This window comes from Electrona antarctica (genome assembly GCF_951216825.1).
Source record: "Electrona antarctica genome assembly, chromosome: 7".
Lineage (NCBI taxonomy): Eukaryota > Metazoa > Chordata > Actinopteri > Myctophiformes > Myctophidae > Electrona > Electrona antarctica.
Window position 1 is genome coordinate 58810016 of NC_136812.1, and position 24104 is coordinate 58834119.

At 43.8% G+C, this 24104-nt stretch overlaps 1 protein-coding gene and 1 long non-coding RNA gene across 2 annotated transcripts; one reads left to right on the forward strand and one right to left on the reverse strand.

The window, feature by feature from the left end:
- Window positions 1-11887: 11887 nt before the first annotated feature.
- LOC306925980 (uncharacterized protein) lies at window positions 11888-18055 on the forward strand. The gene is made up of 7 exons (XM_079505166.1): window positions 11888-12000; window positions 12098-12174; window positions 15131-15314; window positions 15500-15751; window positions 15873-16044; window positions 16090-16238; window positions 17723-18055. The coding sequence occupies exons 3-7, from the start codon at window positions 15158-15160 to the stop codon at window positions 17803-17805; spliced, it is 813 nt and encodes a 270-aa protein (XP_079361292.1). The 5' UTR covers window positions 11888-12000; window positions 12098-12174; window positions 15131-15157; the 3' UTR covers window positions 17806-18055.
- A 660-nt stretch (window positions 18056-18715) lies between these two features.
- Window positions 18716-23049, reverse strand: LOC306926108. The gene is made up of 3 exons (XR_013790372.1): window positions 22948-23049; window positions 19046-19118; window positions 18716-18776 (listed from the first exon to the last, which is right to left on the reverse strand). It is a non-coding gene; the product is annotated as an uncharacterized lncRNA (long non-coding RNA).
- Between the last annotated feature and the right edge of the window lie 1055 nt (window positions 23050-24104).

Sequence of the window (24104 nt, forward strand, 5' to 3'; positions counted from 1 at the left end):
ACACACACACACACACACACACACACACACACACACACACACACACACACACACACACACACACACACACACACACACACACACAATGAAATACACTACATGAAATACAAGTGTGCTGTTCCTGTTCTAGTGCGTGCTTAACTTACAATCATTTTTAAACCAAAAATACCATGAAATGCTCTTTTCTAACATTAACTTAGTAACTACATTATGCATACATGGAATTGCCACAACATTAAATTATTACTTCCATATGAAATCTAACTTGTTATAAAGTTCTGTAGAAGGTGAGAAGAAATGGATGCACTGTCTTAGCTGCTTCTAACACAAATGACTACCTTAACTAATGTCACAGCGACCTGTTCTCATTAATAGAGCCATTTAATTAAGGATACTTCTGTCTTTCAAAATCAAACCATTGTAGATATCATAACAGCATCCAATATGAATCACATTATAAGACAAGAAACCAATCTACAAGCTCACAACCCCGTGTGGTTTTGTTAGGAGAATATTAATTCTCCTCTCGCTAATATACAATTAATTCTCTATAATTTTTCATTTCACATGTGTATTGAGATTTCCATATAATGCTGAAGTCTGCTATTCTATTTTTCCATGTGTCCTCCTTACATTCCTACATGTCAAGTACTCAGACCATGCTCTCCTCGGTCTCATAGTTCCTGTTGATGCGAGGAGGTTTACACTGATGAATTAAGGACAAGGTCAGAGGCTCTGAAAGAGAACGGGCATCTGCCGAGCGTATAGTATTCGGCTAGGCAGACTGTATCTTTTTCTCAGACGCTTATCTTATCAGGTCGAGACTCCCATGCTACAATTCATCAATGGGTCACTGTCTTGTTCCGGCCTAAACTGCACTCCTTGCTGGAAGCAAGCCAGTTGTTGTCGTGTAAATTAAGAACTTGTCATAATAGGACCACCTCTTTTGCAGATTCTGTGTGTTTATATACCCGAACCAAAGTGCATTTATCCATGTTCATGCGAAGTCTCTGTCCGGAGAAGTCGTGTCTGCATCATTTTGTATACAATCTTAAACTTGGAATAAATATACCACTCAGACCAGGCGATTCTTCAGAGGTCTTTTATTTACCCACCTTGTGTATAAAGTCTTGGTATAACAGTTTCTTGAAAAACATTGAAGTTATTTCAGAGCATCATTCATTCTTTCTTTTTAAAACAACACTGAGCTTTGCCCAGACTTCTCTCAAGTTCTCAACAGTTCATTTACTGATACAATCTGCATAATTTAATTTAAAAAGGTTTAAACAATTGGAGAGAAGTAGAAGAACAAGTATAGCCTACTGTGACCTATGTGGCCTAATCTTTTGACAAAATAAAATCATGTAGTATTATAAATCAGGATCTGTTCACAAATTAACTAAGGCTAAACAGCAAATTGCGCTTACCTGTGTATGGTAGTCACGATTTAACAAGCAGACTTGTTCCAGTGTAGTAATGCTGTTGCAGTTGTTCCTGTGCAGTAATGCTGTTGCAGTGTCTTACTTTCATTTAAAATGATGTAGTGCACTGGCCTGAGTATCAGCCAGGCTGACTTATACTCACCTTGGACAGAATGGGGGTGTGTTTGAGCTGGGGGGTCAGCCCTCCAAACTGAAGCACAGGATGAGCAGTACAGCAGGTGAGGGTGGGAGGGAGGGAGGGAGGGAGGGATGGATGAGACAATTCCCTCTATCTAATATCACACCTCTGCAGTCTGCAGGAGGTGGTGGTGGAATGTGTGGGACTAGACATTGTAGACTGTGGAAAAATACCATTACATGCAAGAAACACATACTTACAACTGACATGAAATTACATTGCAACATTTATGATAAGCTATACACCTTGCTAAACAACCATATACATATCACAACAAGTTGACTCAAGACACTGTAGATGTACTGTAGAGCAGACACCCTGACAGTCCCACCCTGAAAGAGACAGACAGAGAGACAGATGGGGAGACACAAGCAAATACAAGTAGTAGCAACAACAATAACTCTAATAATATAACATAGTATTAGTGTGTAATATTTGTTTTTATTGTTGTTATTGTATTAACGTTTAGCACTCTGAGCTGGAGTGGAACCCCCATCTCCAACTCAGTAGAACAGGCAGGCAGAGCTGGCATACTTGGTCTGCATATTGAGATAGTCTGTGTGATCTAAAGGAAATCGAAAATGAAATGCATTTTGTTTTTTATTGTCCATTCTACAACTCTATTAGGGAGAGACTTTTTAATAAGATAGACCCAAACCATGAATTTGTATGGTTGGAGGACTGGTTGGAGACTGAAGCGCCTGTTTCAAAAGTACACCTTTTAATTTGCCTCATTCCTTGAAAAGGCCTGGTCAATGAGGAGGAGGGCCATTTACATGTAAAATGGCCTTGTTTTGTATATTTTCATTTTGTTTAATTTTTTGTTCAAACAATGTACAAATATGTATGAACAGGAAGGACTGTAGTGTCAGTTGTATTCAATGTACTTTGTTAAATGTGTCATATAATCCCATATGGGATGGGCCGAAGTGGCATGACACGAAAATATTTTTATTAATTCATTCATATAGTGTATAGTGGTGGGATAAAAGTGACCTTTATAAGTAAGTACCGTTACTTACAAGAGTGTACACTCAAGCAAGGTCACAGAGGGACAGGGAGATTTTCTATATAGTGTCTGAGAAAGGGAAGACACGTCAGAATTCTCCATGACAGAACAAGCCTTCTGTCCTGCTTCCAGGGGCCCCGACCGACAAGCTGATATGGAGCGAATCTGATTCGCAATATAACAGGTCATATATCATGTTATTCATATTCAAATGCTGTTCTTATTCATTTCAGGGGAATGCCCCCGTGTAATCAATAAATATATGCCAGTCTAGGGCTAATCGGTAACACTGAGTTCTGCCTTTCATTGTACGGTGGAATGATTTAGAAGATCAAAGCTTTGGATAGTGGGTAATCTCTGTGTGTGTATTTGCCCCCTGACCTCAGGATAAACAGAGCACCCACACATCGTGTAGCATCAATAGTAGTAGCAGCAATCCACTGTCTTTACTCTCTGTGAATAATACAGTTGTACCCAAGATCAACACTAAAGCAAGCATTTGGTGAGTAGCAGTGTAGCAGTGCATACTTCACCTTGAGGGAGGGAAGAAGGCACTTCACACCATAGTGTGAAGTTACTGGTGGCTTTTGGGGAGTTGGTGTGTGTGGAAGTGAGTGAGTGAGTGAGTAGGCTATAGAAGTTTCCAAAAGGAGCTTTATCTGCAAAATGCACTGTATATTGACTGTATATTGCCACGTACACAATTCTGAAATAAATACCATTAATTATAACACAGAGATTGTATCTTTATCTTTAACTATCCATGTCAACACGTATTGGCCCAATGATTCTCAATAAGGGAATGCTGTTTAATCTAGTTGATGTGTCAATTTGACCATGGCAAAATAAATTGGCTTTTCTACATAGATAGATAGATAGATAGATAGATAGATAGATAGATAGATAGATAGATAGATAGATAGATAGATAGATAGATACTGTGCTGCTATACAAAAACGATGCATTGTGAATAAAAGCCCTCCATTCAGGGCACAATTTATATAAGGTGTAGTAGGTCATCAGAGGGCTATATGCTTGAAGAAGTGTAATTAAAAGTGCATTCGGGATTGCTAACTGACATTATATGTAGAGTTGTAAACATGTGGACAAAATGTGAAACATTAAGCACACACTGCAGGGACTCGAACCCTGTTCCCGGCAGAACACCAGGAGTACCGTTACCAGTGTTTATTTTTGCCATGTTGACACAATGTCCTCAATAATAAAATAAGCTAAATTATATTTATAGTAATATCGAGTCTGCTGATCGGTGACGTAACATAAAGTGCCCCACTGAGCTTTTAGGCGCTAATTCAGTTAGCATAATCTGTCCCTTGGCCAAAGAAGACAAGATAAACATCTGACGATTTAAACGTGCAATGTTAATGTGATTAATAGTTACTGGCTTCTGTTGGCATTAAAAAAGGGCACTTTACCAGGCTGTATGCTTCTGTCTGCTGTGCTGTCAGCTGTCATCATCATCACCACCACCACCACCACCACCACCACCGCTGAGGGTGGGAAAAGCAGTGAGACAGATATACAAATCCAGGCCATGTCATCACAATTTAAAAAACAAAAACATCAGGATGTTGTCGGGGCCCGACCGACACATTGACACCGTGATTATTGTATCAAAGTGCCTGTAAATTAATTCCCAAACCTGCTGCTGTGATGCTGTAGTTGTTTCCGCCCGCCCGCCTGTCCGTCCACACTGTGACAAGACAGTGAGGCAGATGGTAGAAATCCCGTCCATAATTTCGTCCAAACTTATAAAACATAAAAATCGGGATGTCGTCGGGACCCCACCGACACGTTGACACCGTAATTATTTTATCAAAGTGCCTGTAAATTAATTCCCAAAGTGTTCTGTTCTCGTTCTCAACGCAGCTCCTCCGGTCCGGGCAGCAATGGCCGCCGTGACAGTTTCTGGGAGCCGAGCGGAGACAATTGCACGACCGTAGACTCCAGCTCTGCGAGCAGACAGTCCCACATGACGTGCCTCACAGTCTCCCCACCTGTGCATGCAGCCCGGGGGCATCCAGGAGACCTCGCAATACCGTGCCGGTACATTTTGTCCCGCACCGGCAGGCAGCGGTGTAGCACAAGCCAATTGAAATCCTTGAGCCTGTTGTCTAGGCCCCGCGGCTGGATCCCCAACCACACTGTGGCGGGGATGCCAACCACGGGTGGGTCCTCCATCTCCGACCTCACCTCCGACCAGAGTACTCTGTGCTCCAGGCTGATGGCCGGGTCCAAGGCTACAGGATGAGCCCGCAGCCACCTTGCCGCGTGTTGGTAGTGCAGCGGCAGCTGCTCCACCCGGGGGGTCTGGTTGTCCCAGACCATCAGGCGCCTTGCCGAGTTAGTGAAATACAGTCGTAGGAAGTAGCCTGATGGATGAACCACCGGAGCGGCCAGTTCCCTAAGTAAAAACGAAACAAAAATGCAGTCCAGTTTCAGCGGGAGGTGTGGCACATCTCTCCCGCCCGCCTCAATGTCCGCCAGCATCCGGGCCCTCGCCACGTACTCGTACCGACCCCCCCAAAGGAAGTCGAATACGGTCCGGACGAGGGACCTTCGCATGCTGGCCGGCAACGGGTACACGTACGCCAAATACAGGAGAGACGGCAATATGTCTACCTTCAGAACTAGGACCTTTCCAATCAAGGTCAGAGTCCTAGTCTTCCAGAGACCTAGCTTCCTCTGGACTGCCAACAGACGCCTGGTCCAGTTGGCCGTGGCGTTCTGGGCTGCCTCAAAATCAACCCCCAAGATCCTCAGGGGCCCTTCACAGAGCGACAGCCCTCCTGGTACCTCCGTCCTACTTCTCCACTGCCCAAAGAACTTGACCGAGGACTTGGCGAGATTGAGATCTGCGCCAGACGCCCGGCCGAATTCCTGGAAAATCTCCAAAGAACGGGTTAGGCTCGTGTCGTTGTCCAATAGCAGGGTGGTGTCATCTGCGTACTGAGACAACTTCACCCTCAGGCCTCCGCTACCTGGTACCAGGAATCCCGACACACCCGCGTCAGCCCTAATGGCTTCAGCTAGGGGCTCCATATAAAGGACGTAGAGAAGGGGTGACAGCGGACACCCCTGTCTCACCCCCGAGTGCAACCTGAAAAACTCCCCAAGGTGACCATTAACAGAAACCGTGCTCCCTGCTGCTGCGTACAATGTACGCAGCCACCCAACAAAAACCCTACCAAACCCTAGCCTACCCAAAACGCGAAAAAGAAAACACAAGTGAACCCTATCAAACGCCTTTGCCTGGTCGAGACCAACCACCATTAGTGGCAGGTGCCTGTCTTCCGCCCATGCGATGGCGTCCCTGATGAGGAGGAGATTCCACCTCAAGGAACACCCCGCCACTCCGCACGTCTGATCCTCGTGGACGACGTAGGGGAGCGCTGTGCCTAGTCTGTCCGCAAGGACCTTTGCTAGCAGTTTATAGTCAACACACAGCATGGTCAATGGTCTCCAATTCTTTAAGTCGGAGGCGTCTCCCTTCTTAAAAAGGAGGGAAATCACCCCCTTGGCCAAAGACCCTCCCAAAACTCCTGTGCGGAGTACTTCGGATAACACCTCCAGGACCACCGGACCAAGTATGCCCCAAAACTTGAGGTAAAACTCAGCCGGTAGCCCGTCGATGCCAGGCACCTTCCGCCTTCCCATTCTACGGAGGGCACTCTCGAGCTCTTCGAGTGTGAGCGGTTCCTCCATAACTTGCGCTATGTCAAGCGGCACCCGCCGGGTTAGGAGATCCAACATCACCTCCCCTCCCCCTACATCTACATCTCTCTCCACGAGAGAGTGGCAGCACGCACCATCTCATCCACCCCAGTCACGACTCTACCCTGCTCATCTATAATCCCTGTGTGTACATGTTTGACCTTTCCAGCCCGTACAGAGCTGAAGAAGGCTGCGGAGCACGCCTCGTCCTTCTCCATGAAGTCGTGACGTGTGCGCATCAGGTACACACAAGCCCTACGTTCATAGACATCCCTAAGCCTCGCTGTAAGGGAGTCACAAGCCCGCTGATCTACAGTGCCGCTCTCGTTACCGACAGCGTACTCGAGCTCGAGAAGCCGTTGGAGACGAGACACCTCCCTCCTCGCCTCCCGCGCCTTCCTTCTACCGTACCTAACTGCAAACTCTCTGATCCGCTCCTTGGCTACCTCCCACCACTCCATCACACCCGTACAAAGCGGCCTGATCCCTTCCAGGCCCCGGAAGAAGACAGCAAAGGTGGCCACGAACTCATCCTGTTCCAAGACACTGGAGTTCAACCTCCAGTATCCTGGACCAAAGACCGGACCACCAGCCCGGACGCAGAAGAGCACTCCGTCGTGGTCGGAAAAGAAGGTCGGAACGACCCTGCCTGACAACAGGCCCAAGGATTCTGAAAAAAGAACTTAGTCCAGTCTCCTGGACACCCCCTGCGAGTTACGCCATGTGGGACTGTCCATTCGAGGTGTTAATTCCCTCCCCCCATCAACTAACTTAAACAGCCTCATCAATCCCTCCATCGTTCTCACACTTGTGTCCCCCCCTCCCCCCAGTTCACAATTTAAATCACCCCCCAAAATAATGGATCTGTTTGTTATACAAAACGGAATTAACTCTTCAAACATTTCCCCCCTCTCCGCTACCCTCTGTGGACCATACACTGTAAATACCCTCAGCTTGCAACCTCGATATTCAATGTCTGCCCCTACTACCCTCCCCTGAATAACCACAAAAACCTCCTCCACCCTCACCTCCCTACTCCCAAACAATAACCCTACCCCTGTAGTGAACCCCCCCCACACTCCATACAGACTCCCCCCACCCCCATTCCCTACTAAAGCTGACTACATCCCCACGCTCTTTTAAATGTACCTCCTGCAGGAAACAAATGGTGGGTCTCTGGGTACCAACGCCCTCCTCTTAATCCTATCCCTCAAGCCTCTGACATTGAATGTACCCACACATAAAGGCCCATCCATTATATGTTAAAAATAAACACAGAACACATGAACATCACATTACTTTTTGCCCGTACTGTGTGGACCCCCCAAAATCAAAGGCTTATCTTTGTTGCCGAAAAAGGCGGATTGGGTCCCAGTCGCCACCAAGTCCCCCACCACCACTTCTTCAGCCCCCTCCTCCATCTCTGCGGACGCTGTCTCGGCCTCAGCCCCATTAGCCACCTGAGAGCCAGTCCCCGCATCCGTTTCCTCCTCTGTTTCCGCCAACAATGGGGGATTCGTGTTCGGTCTCCCTCCACCCATGTCCTCCTCCCCGACGTCCTCACTGACCGATAGCGGAGACAAAGGCTCCGTCAACGCTGAGCCCAGCCCTAGCGTTGACCCCATCCCCGGGGGGTCAAACCCCACAGACGTTATGGTGCTCTCTGCTGGCCCCCCCTCTCCGTCCCCCTTTCCCTGCTCCACTATCCCCCTCCCCTCCTCCGTATCTTGCCCCTCCCCCCCGGCCGTTTCACCCACTCCCTCCCCTGTTGAAAACACCTCCTCCCCTTCCTCCAGCCTGGCCTTCTTTCCCTCCCCCTCTCGCCATGCCTAGTTCTCCTGCTCTTCCTGTTTTTCTTTTTCTCTTTGCCCTTTCCCCCAGACCCCCCCTCGGCAGCCCCTGCCGCCCCTCCCTCACCCCTCTCGACCCTGTGCTCAATGGTAATGTCCTCGTCTGGCTCCTCCTCCGTCCCAGGTCCCAGCTCCTGACCAAGCTCCGATCCAGCGTCCGATCCGGGCTCCAGGTCCAGCGCAATAAGTCGCCCCGACCACCGCTGTCACCGGCTCCGACCGCACAGGCGTATGTCCGCCCTGGGCCGGTCCTCTCCTCCTCGCCTCTCGGGAATGGACATCTCTGGGTCTCGTGCCCGTAGGCCTTACAGTGACGACACCACACAAAATCACACGCCCCCTCCTTGTGGCCGTGCCTCCTGCACTTCCTGCAATAAGGCGGCTGCCTATTATAGAACAGGAAGCCCCTGTCTCCGGCTATACTAAACTGTGCCGGAGGGTGCGCCATCCCCTCAAAGCCGTGAGGGTCCTCCCGCAGTAGCATCTGGAACTGCGTCTTGCCAGTCCAGAAGCCCAATCCATCCATTATTTTTCTATTTCCGGCCAACACGTCCCCGTACACAGAAATAAACTTCATCACCTGGTCCCCTGTGACATACGGGTTGTACATTTGTACGGTGACGAGCCTGAAATTTGGCCTGTCCAAGTTCACCACTTCATAGTCAGAAAAAGGTTTCTCACCCTCCTTTCTCTTGCATATGTCCAACACATCTTCGGCAACCCCAGCAGTGGTGAAGGTAATGTCGAAGCTCCTCTCCAACCCATTGCTCTGCAGACAGTAGACGTGATCGACCTTCAGTTTGAGTTGCCCCATCAGAACATGTCGACCAAAGACTTCACGTTGCGGCATTAAAGGAGCTATAACATAAAATTCAACTTTTTAAATTTTTGTTGTGTATTTTCTATCTCCACAAAGACTCATTTTTGAACAATCAGTCATTCTCAACCTACATGGGATTGTATGTAAATTGCATGTATAGACGGCTCGTTTGATTCGGCCCTCATATTTACGTCAGGGCTGCAGCCCTGTTTTGCATAATCCCCGCCCCCTCTTCAGTTCTCCCCCGCCCCTCAGCTCTCCTCCAGAGAAAAAGTTTGTTGTTGATCGGCGCCATTACTGCCTGGATGTACGCGACTAAAATATAACATGTCTAAACCTAAGAGTAAATCATCTGTAAGGATTCATAAATGTGCAGTTATAGACTGTATCAACCCAAGCGTTAACACACATACAATTCCTGCCCACGAAGACATAAAAGCGGAATGGCTTAACTTTATTTTTAATGGAAGCGTTCCTTCTGTGATCAAGCCAAATTTGTTTGTGTGTCAAAATCACTTTACCGTGGATGCTTATGAAAACTTGGGGATGCATATGGCTGGTTTCGCAGCAACCAGGCGTTTGAAGCGGGGATCAATACCAACAATCCGCCATTTAAATGTAAGTACTTTATAATATTTCCTGTGTTAACTTTGTGTGCTGTTTTGTAGTGATAATTCGACACAGTGTTGTGTCCGTCTTAGCCCTGGTCCTAGCCCTGGTCCAGTGCTTACAGAGAGACTCGATGTAAGCACTGGACCAGGGCTATGTCCGTCTGTGTTGGAGATATCATAAACGTTGCGTCGCTCTCTAACCTTACATTGAGATTGAGCTAACTGTTTGACTCGCTGTAAGCACTGGACCAGGGCTAGCCCTACTGTCCGTCGATGGCTAGGGTCTCCTGGGTCTGGTGACTGGTCTGTCTTTCAGACCGACTCCAGGATAGTATATAGTAGGCTACTGTCACTGTGATTATTAATTTCTTTCTTCTTTGGAAATGTAAATTGTAAACACACACACAAGTCATTGCTTCAAAGCATGACGGTAAAGCCTGATCACCCCCTGTGCATTCCTTGCTATTGTCTTTAATGCATGTATTTGTTTTTACATAGAAACTATTTTAGCAATTGTCCCACATACGTCTATTATCTTTTAGTTACTCCGTATATATTCGTTTTTTATTCCCATAAATACAGAATTAAAATGATTGGCTGTTGTGTATTTTTATACTACAGGTGGCAACAATATCACAGGAGTCTCAGCCACCCACATCAGGTGCATTGCTGAGAAGAATGGAGAACTTTAGTTCACAGACTAAGCCTGACACACGTACATATGGCACACAGCTGTCATTGAGGAAACCAAAGTTTCGCAGCATTGGTAGGTTACCATTATATCATGTCATCTTCAATTCAATTTAGGCAATACACGGACGCAATTCAGGTTGCTTTACAGTAAGGACAACACTAGATAATACATCAAATGCATATAAATAAGTTGGGAACTACCTACTATAGGATGGCAGGTACATAACATGCTGTCTACATTACATTTTAGCCGTTGTATATCTTTCTTGTATGGTCGTTGAGCCTAGGGCTAAGATCTATATTTGATAGTGCAGATGTACTAGTATTTTATTTTGTTTTTTTATTTGATTTTTAGTATTTTATTTTGTCTTTCAGCTACACAGACAGATTCTGGTTGGTCTCCATCACCTCCTCCTAACACAGTGGAATGTGGTGTGAACACAGACCAGACAGGCAGCATCTCACCACCACATTTCCGGTCAACGCCATGTAAGAGGCGTAGATTAGATCCTGTGGAAGAAGATGATGAGGACACGATTGAGTCTACCAGTATGGTGGTTGAGGAGTCTGGTTCTGAATACAACCCTGACGAGTCTCTACAGTTCTTGCAAGATAGCCAAGATGTGTTGTGAGTACCATATAGGCATCAAATGTTTCTAAACAGCAGCTGCCATATCTAAATAGGAGAGAAACATGTGTACTGAACAAAACAATCATCTACAATATCTGTACATAATAACAAGTATTTATACAAAAAAGGTACACATTATGTATGCAGCTGTATTCAATATATTACCATGTTTTTGTTCTGGCTTTCTGTAAATCGCTCTGGATTAAGGGCCTAGATTGTAAAGTAGGTGAAGGCATTTTTTTAATTCCATGACCAAACCATGAATACAAAAGATATTGGAAGGCTAGCCATTTCTAAACTAGCAAGCGTCAAGCAACTTGTTGTGAGCTTGAAGATGTGCCTAATTGTTTAACCTTGACAAAATAGAGTAATTTCAGACCAGTTGAATTAATTCAATGATCAAATGTCATTTCTAAGGTGTGGATGTGGACAAAGGTGGCATTGATAGGGACATTACTGGTATGACTGAGTGTGAACAGTAAGTTAATGGCCTATAAACATGTTTATTGTCTTTTCTTTCTTCAGAGATGTACAGCCCATTCCAGCTCACAAGGAAAATAAATACATTATTTTTTAGTCCAAACTTATGGAGCTGTTCCAGACTTGTTCAGTGTGCCGGGGGGCATTGGTGGTTTCTTTGAGAAACAAAGGGACCCTACTGAAAGTGTCCTATGAGGGCAGCTACTGTGACTCAAAAAACTCAGCAGTGTACCTGTCTGGGGCATCGTATGTGAAGCTGGAAAAGGTAACTCAATTTTGTCACATGCACGCTATGTTAGTACATTCATTTGGCTTTGACATTTGCGGAACTTGAACATTTGAAATTCAATTTGGATTAATTTGTGTCCTACAGATCTGTAAAGCAATGAATTTGCAGATTCACACATACATGACCTTTTGTCGCCATGCAAAAGGGATGATTGAGCCAGCCATTGTACACACCTGGATAAACTCCCAGAATGACCTGATCAAGGAACAGAGGCCAGAAAGTGGCATCATACTAGGAGGCGACATGAGGGCTGACAGTCCCGGTAACATAACCTTTTGACATTATCTTGTTTGTGGTCTTTTCTGTTTTTTTTTATTACATTTAACAATGCATTTATACATGATTTGCTTTTTTCATAGGCCATTGTGCAAAATATGGCAGCTACACCATGATGGATTTGGATAAAGACAAAATCATAGATCTCTAACTAGTTCAGGTGAGTGTTATATGCTTGCATATATGCACACCTCACTTTACAACATGCTGATCACTATGGTCCTCATTCACAAAGGAGAAATACACCAGAGTGTAACGGAAGCGTAACGGAAGCGTAAACAGATGCGGGAAATTCCGTCCGATCACGCAACGTTGTTTTGCCGTGCAATTCAAAGAGCGGTGTGTACCACAGGTACGCAGGTGTATGTTGTGAGGTACGCAGGTGAATGCGAGCGGGTGCCAAATGATCGGAAAATCAGCGGATAACTTCATTTGCATTGATCCACGCCCCATTTCACACCATAAAAGGCGTCAAGCATGACTCAGCAGACAGCAGTAAAAAAAACAAAAAAGAACTATAGGCCTTACAGCTCAAACGAAATAGAGGTCCTCCTGACGGAATGCAACAAAATAATGATATTTTCCAGTATAGTGGCTTCACAAATTAAAATAAAAATGATTGCTGGAAAGAAACTAGGCTATACTGCCGCGGTCAGTCAGTGCTGTGCAGATATATCATGAATATAGCCCTCTATTAATTTCATAATTCCACAGGACCACAAACAAGTTTTTGCACCATTGTATAAAGTATACCACTATAGGCCTACCATACAAACTGTACAAACTGACACTCAATCCATCAAAGGACAGGAAATTAAAAGAAAATGATCTGACCATGTCAAGCGCCGGAGCGACGACCACCATCTTTTTTTACATCCATATACCATTACATTTGTGCGTGATTCTTTATATTGTCTATAGCCTACCATTAAACTATATAAATCATTTTCCCAAGCTTACAAAACGGTGAACGCTGCTCTGCACCACTACAGCAATGGCAAGCTGACTTACCGTATAAAATGCAGCTTGGCCATTTATTTATTTAAGTTCGGGACCAAGGCAGCAAGCTAGCCTATATATACTTGGCAATTATATTATAAAGCCTTTTCTTTTCTATTGAACAATTGCTCACTCACACCTTTGCAGAGGTAAAACATATCCGATATTTTTTATCAGAGCTGCATTGATTCATGCGGGGAATAGATTCATATCATCTCACTGTCATCTGTCTGAATGCCATGTGGAGAATGGATTTGTTCTGATCATGGACACGTAGGCATAGGCCTATAGCTATTTAAATTTTCAACCATATACGGCGGGTAGCCTCCTCTTTGTCAGATCTAAGTGCAGGTTCATTTCATGATGTCGTCATATTAAAATGATTCACGGGACATTTGGCACCAAACTTGATTGATCTCATGATGAGATCAATGTAGTAGCCTACAGCCTAGCTATAAGTTCCCCATATTATAATTAATTAAGGTGCACTGGCTTAAAACTATGACTGGCCGAATTGCACGCGCTGATGCAATAATGTGGACTTCTATATTTGTATAGGGCTAATTAGCCCTCGTGACTGCTGTCTGTCTGTCAGACCGGCATGTCTGTGAACCATAGAAATAATCTGTTCTGTCCGGGCCAGGCTCGCCGTTATATTCATTTTCCAATGTGAATTTCACCCAGATTGGACTGTCCACACACACACACCGACAGTGTGACTCAAAGGAGCTCCGTAACAAAACAATTTCAATAGGCCTATACTGCAGGCATTACTACACTAAACAACGTTGGATTCGTACAGTGCAGAATGCAGATAAGTGTATGTTCTTATAATAATTGTGAGTTTGTTTTTTAACATGCAGCGCGAGTCCGCGAGAGCCGATCTACAAGCTCACAACGCGTTGCACTGCGAGTAGAAAGCTGTCAAGTGAGCAGCGCAATCGCGCATGCTAGAAATATCCTAATAAATAAATAAAAAGGTGTCGGGCTTGCAGGGGCAGTTTCTGTATGGGACTCTAGGCTAACCTGCCTCTAGAATGCTTGCATTTAGGCATACAAGTGATACTTGGCTTTTATATAAGCTATCATTTTTTTTATGTGCTGACCAATGTTGACACATGCCTACATATTTTATCTGAGGTTTGGGGACTTTTAATTGAGTCAGCATGAAGACTAAAGCCTTCTGAATAAATCTACGCAAGCAGTACACGACCCTCTGAGCTGGCGCAGCTTATAGCGGAGTTTCCGACCAAACAACGTCAACGTCAAGTTCACGTTCAACTTCATGAATTCCCACGTAATGTGGGAATCCACGTAAATGCCTGTCCGCTCACGCTCCGCTCACGTTACGTAACGTTATGAGCGTAAACGCCGTTGTGAATGAGGCCCTATGTGTTCACTAATAGCACTTTGTCCTCCCTGTAGTGCTGATCTATGCTGCTGGGATCTACGCTGCAGTGGACACTCTCCTCACCTGGCTGTCACTCAACTGAGGCTGCCGCCGCCCTGTCCCAGCTGTAGCTCATGCATGATTAGGGCCATGAGTATAAATTGGAGTGTTTGTCAGTTTCAGTAGATCCCCAGCACCCAAGCAGAGAACAACATGCTGCCATTATGCCTTAGTTAAGTTTGTCTCTCTTTCATCTTTTCAGTTAAGATGGGCTGGTCGTAAGTATGATTTTGGGTACTTTTCTTTTTGGTTAGTTTAGTTTCATATTAGGTTTTGGTAGTTTATGGGAGTCTGGTGACTCCGACATGCACATAGTGCGTAGCTCACCAGGCTCCCCTCTTTTGTTTGTTTGGCCAGTCCATCCTTTGTTTTGTTAGGGCTTTAGTTAGGTCATGTTTTTGTTGATTGTACAGTTTGTTCATTCAGTGATTTATTGCCAAAAGACACTGATGTGTGATTATGATTTATGAATAAAACTTCATTGTACTTTTGACCTGACTTTTGTCCTGTTATCATGTTATGGTCCTTGGTGTTCGAGCCAATTTTAAAGGGCCGTAACATGAGTGTAAAATAATGACCCCCCCCCCGGTATGTTATGCTTCTCTTATGCTTCTCTTCCATCAATGTTATACGCTTCATTGAAATCAACCTCTTAATTTGTATATAGAGCAATGAAGTTGGGGGGAGCTATCACATGGAGCTAGAAGGCCTGAAGAGAAGCCTAACATTCTTGGACGATCGTGGGATGACAGTGAACTGCATTGTTACTGATCGTCACCCTCAGATCCAAAAGTACCTGAGGGAGGAAGCAAAAATCACACAATTCTATGATGTGTGGCATGTGGAGAAAGGTATATTTCCCTATGATGTATAAATGTCTTCTTATAATTGTGCAATCGTTTTATGAAGAACTAAAACCTTTCTACTGTATATACCGGTATTTTCTTTTACTGATTTAATCTAAATCCAGTAAAATAACAGATCTAAATAGCTACGTAATAATATGTGACGCTCATGTGACTATTCTACATTTTAGGTCTATCAAAGAAACTGGAGCCGATGTGCAAGAAAAAAGAGTTTGTAAAATTACGTCCCTGGATCCAAAGCATACGCAGACACATGTACTGGACTGCAAAGACATCAAACACGGCGGACATTAGAGCAGCCAAATGGCGGGCCATAGTGAACCATGCTTGTAACAAACACAAACACAAGGATGAACCACTTTTCCCAAAGTGCCTGCATCCCCCACGTCTTACAAGGGACAAGAATAAATGGCTTACACCAGGTGTGTTTATAATATTATGGATAAAAACTTCTGCAGATAATTAAACAGAATCAAGCTCATGTCATTGTAAAATGTTTGATTGGAATAATGACATTTCTTATGTTATGTTCATCAATTTTAGGGAGTCCACTTGTCTACAAACTGGACAAGCTGTTGTACAGCAAGAGACTTCTGAAGGACGTGGAGAAACTCAGCCCACACCACCAGACCTCGTCCCTTGAAAGTTATCACAGTGTCGTCATCAAATTTGCACCCAAGAGCGTCGCATTCAAATACATCGGAATGCTTTGCAGGTAAATTGACCTATGTTTTAGTTTGAATCTCAAATCTGCTTACAGACTCTACCTTGCTGGACTTCATTATAATGAAAATGCGGGCCGGCCTCAGAAGATTGGTCAAAATGGGAAGCCCCAATGGAAGCTGGCCTTCCCAAAGGCCAGGAAAGGCGAATGCAGAGCGAGGCCAATCAAGGTTGATGCCACATTTGGTACGAATTTTTATTCCAAATATAATTATTTATAAAAAAGTACAATAAATTGAAAGTCAAATTACAGAACATACAGTACAGTGCTGGCATTATGGGGAAATAAATAAAACTATTACACTGCACTCCACACTAGCAGCACTTGCCGTGCAAGGTCAACTACAAGTGGTTACAAACTTGAAGAAATGTAAACAAAATCCTTTGGACGCTAGCAGCATGTCATACAAAAAAAAGAATGGCAAATATAAAATTTACAGTGCTGTCACAATAGGAAAAAATAAAACTATTACACTGCACTCCACACTAGCAGCACTTGCCGTGCAAGGTCAACTACAAGTGGTTACAAACTTGAAGAAATGTAAACAAAATCCTTTGGACGCTAGCAGCATGTCATACAAAAAAAAGAATGGCAAATATAAAATTTACAGTGCTGTCACAATAGGAAAAAATAAAACTATTACACTGCACTCCACACTAGCAGCACTTGCCGTGCAAGGTCAACTACAAGTGGTTACAAACTTGAAGAAATGTAAACAAAATCCTTAGGACTCTAGCAGCATGTCATACAAAAAAAAGAATGGCAAATATAAAATTTACAGTGCTGTCACAATAGGAAAAAATAAAACTATTACACTACACTCCACACTAGCAGCACTTGCCGTGCAAGGTCAACTACAAGTGGTTACAAACTTGAAGAAATGTAAACAAAATCCTTTGGACTCTAGCAGCATGTCATACAAAAAAAAGAATGGCAAATATAAAATTTACAGTGCTGTCACAATAGGAAAAAATAAAACTATTACACTGCACTCCACACTAGCAGCACTTGCCGTGCAAGGTCAACTACAAGTGGTTACAAACTTGAAGAAATGTAAACAAAATCCTTAGGACTCTAGCAGCATGTCATACAAAAAAAAGAATGGCAAATATAAAATTTACAGTGCTGTCACAATAGGAAAAAATAAAACTATTACACTACACTCCACACTAGCAGCACTTGCCGTGCAAGGTCAACTACAAGTGGTTACAAACTTGAAGAAATGTAAACAAAATCCTTTGGACTCTAGCAGCATGTCATACAAAAAAAAGAATGGCAAATGTAAAATTTACAGTGCTGTCACAAAAGGAAAAAATAAAACTATTACACTGCACTCCACACTAGCAGCACTTGCCGTGCAAGATCAACTACAAGTTGTTACGAACTTGAGTGAATGAAAGTAAACAAAATTATTTCGACTCTAGCAGCATGTCTCACACAAGAAAAATGGCATTACAAACTTGTACAGTGCGTGTCAAGAAACTCAAATAACAAAAGTAAAATGTGCCATGCAAGGAACTACAAGTAGTTACAAACTTGAGTGGTTGAAAGAAAACAAAGTAAACAAATTGCTTTTGACTCAGCAGCAGGTCATACAAATATAAACAAGAATGGCCTTACAAACTTGTACAGTAAACAAAAACTAAATGATTTTATTATCCCCATACAGGTTATGTGGCAGGCTTGATGGACCTTATATTTGACACGGTCCTTCTGCAGCCAGAGCCAAATGAGGGAAATTGTAATACCTGAAGACCTGAATGCTGCATAGGTCACCCAGACAGGCAGGAGGTCATCGACACCTATGTGTCAAGGTTTATCGAGGGCGTGCGCTCTGAACCCTACATACTGGCCCTGGTCATCGGAGTATTCATTTCGGATGCGGGTCACGGCACAGGAAGGCAGAGGCACTCGAACTCCATGTCCCAATAAGCCGAAAACCCAACTCACAAACATTCAATATGCCAGATACCTGTAACGCCTGTAACGACAGAATGGGGAAAAAGGGACTTGTTTTTATTTTGTATCTATATGTATCTATATATATTTATGTTTGTTGTTTGTGATTGCTTGCCTTGTATTTTAAATTGAGTGGATAATAAAACTTTATAGTAATAATTGGTTATTATCATTGACTTGACTCTTATGGGAATAGCATTTTAATTAGATTTACTGGAATCACTGATTACTGGATAATGTTTACATTTCAGAGCTACATATGTATGTTAGAATGAAGTTTGCGTTCTCATTTCAAATGTCAGTTTATTTGTAAACTAAGTACACGTCTAAAATCAGAACTACATTCAAAGCATGTTGCAGTACAAAGACATTGAAACACACAGGTTCCATCCCAGGGTGTATGGCAGGGTTCCCCAATAGGCGGCCCGCGGGCCATTTGCGGCCCGCGGAGGAATAATAAAAATAAAAAAAAACATTTTTTTTTTTTTTTTTTTTTTTTTTTTGGGGGGGGTCCCAGATATAAATGGCATTAAATGGGGGTCAGTAGCCTATGCATGTCAAACTGGGCATCCTTTTCAAATGGGGTCCTGCCCTGAAAATGAATTTTCAGGGCAAGACCTCGACCTCACGCGTGCGGACTCGGCCCCCATCCTGGTACCCTAGTCAAAATATGGCCCTCGAGGAAAATTAATTGGGGAACCCTGGTGTATGGTGATGCAGTCTGGTGAAGGTCTGTTGTCAAGATGCCTCATACGTGCTCTGACCTATGGGACATTTCACAGTTTTATGGTTGAAATTATAATGAACGGGGTGCAGTGCTTGGTTTAGACAGTTTTTGGTTTAGACTAGTCATTGGTTAAACCAGTCATTAGTCCTACAACTACAACCTATCTCAAACCCTCACCCTAAACCTAACCTCCCACGGGGCAGCACACCTAAACCTAACCTTAACCCATGTCTAACCAATGACTAGTCCATAAGTATGCACCCCCATAAAACGTATTTTAAGTTGTAACTAGCCTATAAACATTACCTTTGGTATTTCCTGGCAGCATCTGTTCTCCACCTCTGACGCCATGGTTCGACACCTATCACCACATCGGCACCTAAAAAAAACCTTTATTAATAGTCCAGGCATTCTAGCTAATTTTGGACCTAAAAGCTAAAGTAATGTAACACAAGATTTTTTTTCACAGACCATTTCTATGAGGTCTCCGGAACAACATACTAAAAGTCCCAAGAAATCCCAGTTGGGGAAATATGTTTAATTGGCATCAATCCAAGATGTCCGCCAATAAGACTATTCTCAGATACTGCATAGACAATTACCAATCTTGGAATAAATTCCTTACCAATAAGTAATTGAAACAGATTTCTTTTCACAGACCATTTCTATTAAGTCTCCAGAACAACATACTAAAAGTCCCAAGAAATCCTAGTTGCGGAAATATGTTTAATTGGCATCAATCCAAGATGTCCGCCAATAAGATATTCTCAGAAAATGCATGGCCAATTACCAATATTGGAATAAATTCCTTACCAATAAGTAATTTAAACAGTTTTTTTCACAGACCATTTCTATGAAGTCTCCAGAACAACATATTAAAAGTCCCAAGAAGTCGTAGTTGTAGAAATTTGTTAAATTGGCATAAATCCAAAATGGACACTAACTGGGACTATTATCAGGAAAAAATGCCATATAAATTCCTGACCAAGAGGTCATAATTTCCTTCTTCACAGACCATTTCTATGAAGTCATCAGAACACCATACTAAAAGTCATAGGAAATCCTAGCTGTGGAAATATGTTTAATTGGCGTCAATCCATGCAGGATGTCTGCCAATCAGTGGCTCAGCAGCAGTGGCTCAGAGGTAGTGTGGCCGGATGGGAACCACAAGGTTCCCAGTTCGAACATGGGCTCCCCCAGAGTTAGTGACGAAGTGTCCTTGAGCAAGACGCTGAACCCCTAATTGCTTCTGCAGGTTGGTGCCTTGCATGGTTTCCTCCACCATCTGTGTGTGAATGGGTGAATGTAATGCACAATCTATGTAAAACGCCATGGATAAAGGCACTAGGCTATATAATATTTACCCTTATCAAATTATGACTGGCCCAATTTCCATTCGTCTGAGATTTCAATTGACTTCCAAATATATTTTGAGCTGAGGATATTCAGATACAATACTGTGCATTTTAGCCATTTTGAACCAATATAACTGAAGGCTGTTATTTCATGTTCTATCTAGACTATAGAACACGCTGCCATCAGTAGACCTATACACGATCATAATTTTGTTTAGCACTTTGTTCGTTATAAGCTAACAAGCCAAATGGGCATTACATTTATAACTAACATTAATGTTAGATTAATGTTAGATTAATAATGTTAGATTAATAATCGTTTTCCAGAAATCCAAACAATTTAGTTGCCACTCACCTTTGAATTACTTTCCAAAACTGAAACTAAATAAGAATAGTTACAATATAGTAATAATAATAATATTGATAATACTCAGTTTCATCGACTTCAAAGACAGTGGCAGCGGTGGCCTAACGGATTGCGGAGCGGTCTTGATACCGGAAGGTCGCCAGTTCGAATCAGCGGTCCGACACGTTAAAATTACCACCGCTGAAGTGCCCTTGAACAAGGCATTGAACCACTACGATGAAATGTTCTATGAGCAGGTCCTGGCTGGAAACAAGTTCTTGAGCTTAGCCCAGATACCCTGTGTAAATATAGTAATCATTTCACATTTGACTCGATCTACAGAGGCACAATGGTGAAGATCCTTAAGGCCCACTCCGGGCGACCATATGCAGGAACAAGGGCCAAGCTGGTGACCCCAGATGACAACAGCGAGAAGTTTGACATCCTGGCTAGGTTAATGCAAGGGAACAAACAACCTAGCCCCCTTCATCATAGTCCTGTATTATGCACCCAGGAAGGCCATCAGTGGACGAGAGCAGGATCTTGGCTTTACTCTAACGCCAAGGAGGTCGAGATGACATACCAAAGTAGTCCTGACAGACTGTTGTTGTCCGCACAGACTAGACTATGCGGACAACATCAGCCTGCTCTCCGACAACGTGGAACAAGCACACCTTTTTTCCAACAGTACTCCTACAGATGTTGTCCGAAAAACATGCAAATTACATAAAAAACTGCCGATCTACGAGGTCATGCTGCAAAACTGTATGCACCAAAAACAGCCGATCTACAAGATCACGCTGCTACACGTGGTTATCACCTATAACATCTCACCGGAACATCCACCTCTGACAACAGGAGGCACTGTGCTGAAGGAAGTCAAGGACTTCAAGTTTCTGGGCTCATGGGTCAACTGAACGGAGCAAGATCTGAAAGTGAGGGAGGCACTTGCATGGAGGTCCTTGAACGGCATGGCCAGTGTATGGATCTCCCTCCAACCTCCCCTGTGAAATCAAACTCAGCTTCTTCTATGCAACGGTGGAGTCTGTTCCTCTATATGGCAGTGAATGCTGGACCCTGAAGCCAACCCTGCAGAAGTCTCTAGACAGGTGCTACACCAGAATGTTGCATGCAGTACTTAACTTCAACATGTTACCAACAAGATTATGTAGCCAGTCACGTTACCAGTCGACTAAAGAGCCATGGCCCAATGGGCGAGTAGTAACGCAGCACCGTATAGCCTACAGTTGTCCGCCCCACATGGAAGCGCGTCCACGCGCGCCAGCCAGGAGCTAGGCTCGACTGACTGGGGGACCTCCACCCCAGGGAGACTGACAGAGCTGCCGACTACTAGGTTAAGGTCTGTGCCGCCTGCGGGAACATACTTGTAGAGGTTACCCATACACACCGCTGCACCAATGTAGCCACGGCCGGGGCGGGAGACGAACCTGGGTTCCCCATTCCACAGGCACATACGTTACCAGTCATGGACGAATGAGCCATGGCCCAATGGGCAGCTTGAATTCTTGTAGGACTCTGACTAATACATTTGTAATATAGTTCGTCAACCAACAATTGGTATGCTGAAAAAAACATTGCACAAATTCCTATGAGCTGGGGGCTCTAAATGTATCTAATCAAACTGCAACCCATTTTGTATTAACCACTCTGTCCCAAAATAAATCACTTAAAATCATTCAAATGTATGCCATTTTATAATAAAGTGGTGGCTATTTTGGATTGATGCAAATGAAATGATGTGTGGTGAAAGAAATCCTGTTACAATTACCTTTTGGCCAGGAATTTATTCTAATATTGGCAATTTTTCTTATAATAGTCTCAATTGGTGGGCATCTTGGATTGATGCCAAATTAACATATTTCTGCAACTAGGATTTCTTATGACTTTTAGTATGGTGTTCTGGAGACTTCATAGAAATGGTCTGTGCAGACAAAAAATCGGTTACAATTACCTCTTGGTCAGGAATATATTCAAAGATTGGCCATTTTTCTGATAATAATCCCAATTGGCGGCCATTTTGGATTAATGCAATTAAACATATTTCCGCAACCGGGATTTCTTGGGACTTTTAGTATGTTCCACATGAAAACACATGAAGCACTGGACTAGAGAGGATAAAATCTTTTGTCACTTTTGTAATTGTATTCTTTTACATTTTTCACCCAGCAACTGTTCTTCACCAAGGCAAGATATGGCCTCTCTAAAAACAAGGCCTATTTATTTTAGAATAACGATCAGGAATGGAGAAAGCCAGCAGCATGAATGCTTTCTCTATGAATGGTAAAACCGCGTTACATTAATTCATTTATTTATTTAGGTCGTCAGTTTTGGAGCGATAAGCCATATAGTATATGCGACAGTCATAACGTGTCAGATGACTAAATACAATTTATTCAATTTGTATTACTTGCTAAACGTTAAACATAGAAACGATTATCATTAGCCAACAATCAACAAATATAATATTATTAGTATTCTAACTTTACCATGATGGTATAGATCCGACTGGCTGTGCAGATCTCAAAGCAGGCTGCCGCTGAACAACAGCTTCATCGTCGGAGGAATCCAATAAATCCGGCTCAGAGTCCGATTGTGGGTTGAATAAAAATGCATTTTCCACCATTGTTGGAAAAAGTAAACAAAGTTGGGCGAAAAACAAAAAAGACGTCGACCAGCTCACCAGCAGTGGAAAAGTACAAGTAAAGTCCTCGCAATGAAAAACGATCCCGGCCCCCATGTCGAAAAATTATTCCAAACAGTTGTTTTATCCACTCAGTCTCGATAGAAATCTTAACTGCAATGCCGGGTCGATGCGTGGAGTGAACGGAGCAAGCCCCTTTTTCAACTCCCGAGTCAAAAAATCAGTTTAATATTTAGTCCCCATATAGGGGACATATCAGATATTAAACTGATAAGAACAGATTTTTTTTTATTTTTTTTTATTGAAATTCCACAGTCAGTCTTACAACAATTCATTTAGTTCCATAACGTTCTGTAATCCCCTCCCTCCTATCCCGTTTGCATTACAACTTTATTACCATAACATAAATCATGACAGTAGTTCCCAAAAAAATGCCTCACAGTCGAAAACACACCCCTACACCAAACCCAAACCCCCCTTCCACCTCTCCAGAGCGGCATGATGCCCCCATCTCTGCACCTCCCGCTTTATACGACCAACCAGGTCTCCCTCCACCCTCCTAACCACCCCCTCCACTCCCCAGTCTCTATTGCGCTCGACCAGATCCTGCCTGGCCAACCACAAGCCCCTTTTAAAGAGGCTAATAATCAGCCAGAGCAGGAACCTTTCCCCCCTGTTCCTTACTGTGCTCCCCAACCCCCTCTCGACCTTAACCCAGTCCAGCACAAACATTCCATTGACCCTCCTTAATAGCACCCCCGCCCTGTCCCACACCCCCCCTTCAAATGGACAGTCCCACATGACGTGCCTCACAGTCTCCTCGGCCGTGCATACAGCCCGAGGGCATCCAGGAGACCTGGCAATACCATGCCTGTACATCTTGTCCCGCACCGGCAGGCAGCGGTGTAGGACAAGCCAGTTGAAATCCTTGAGCCTGTTGTCTAGGCCCCGCGGCTGGATCCCCAACCACACTGTGGCGGGGATGCCAACCACGGGAGGGTC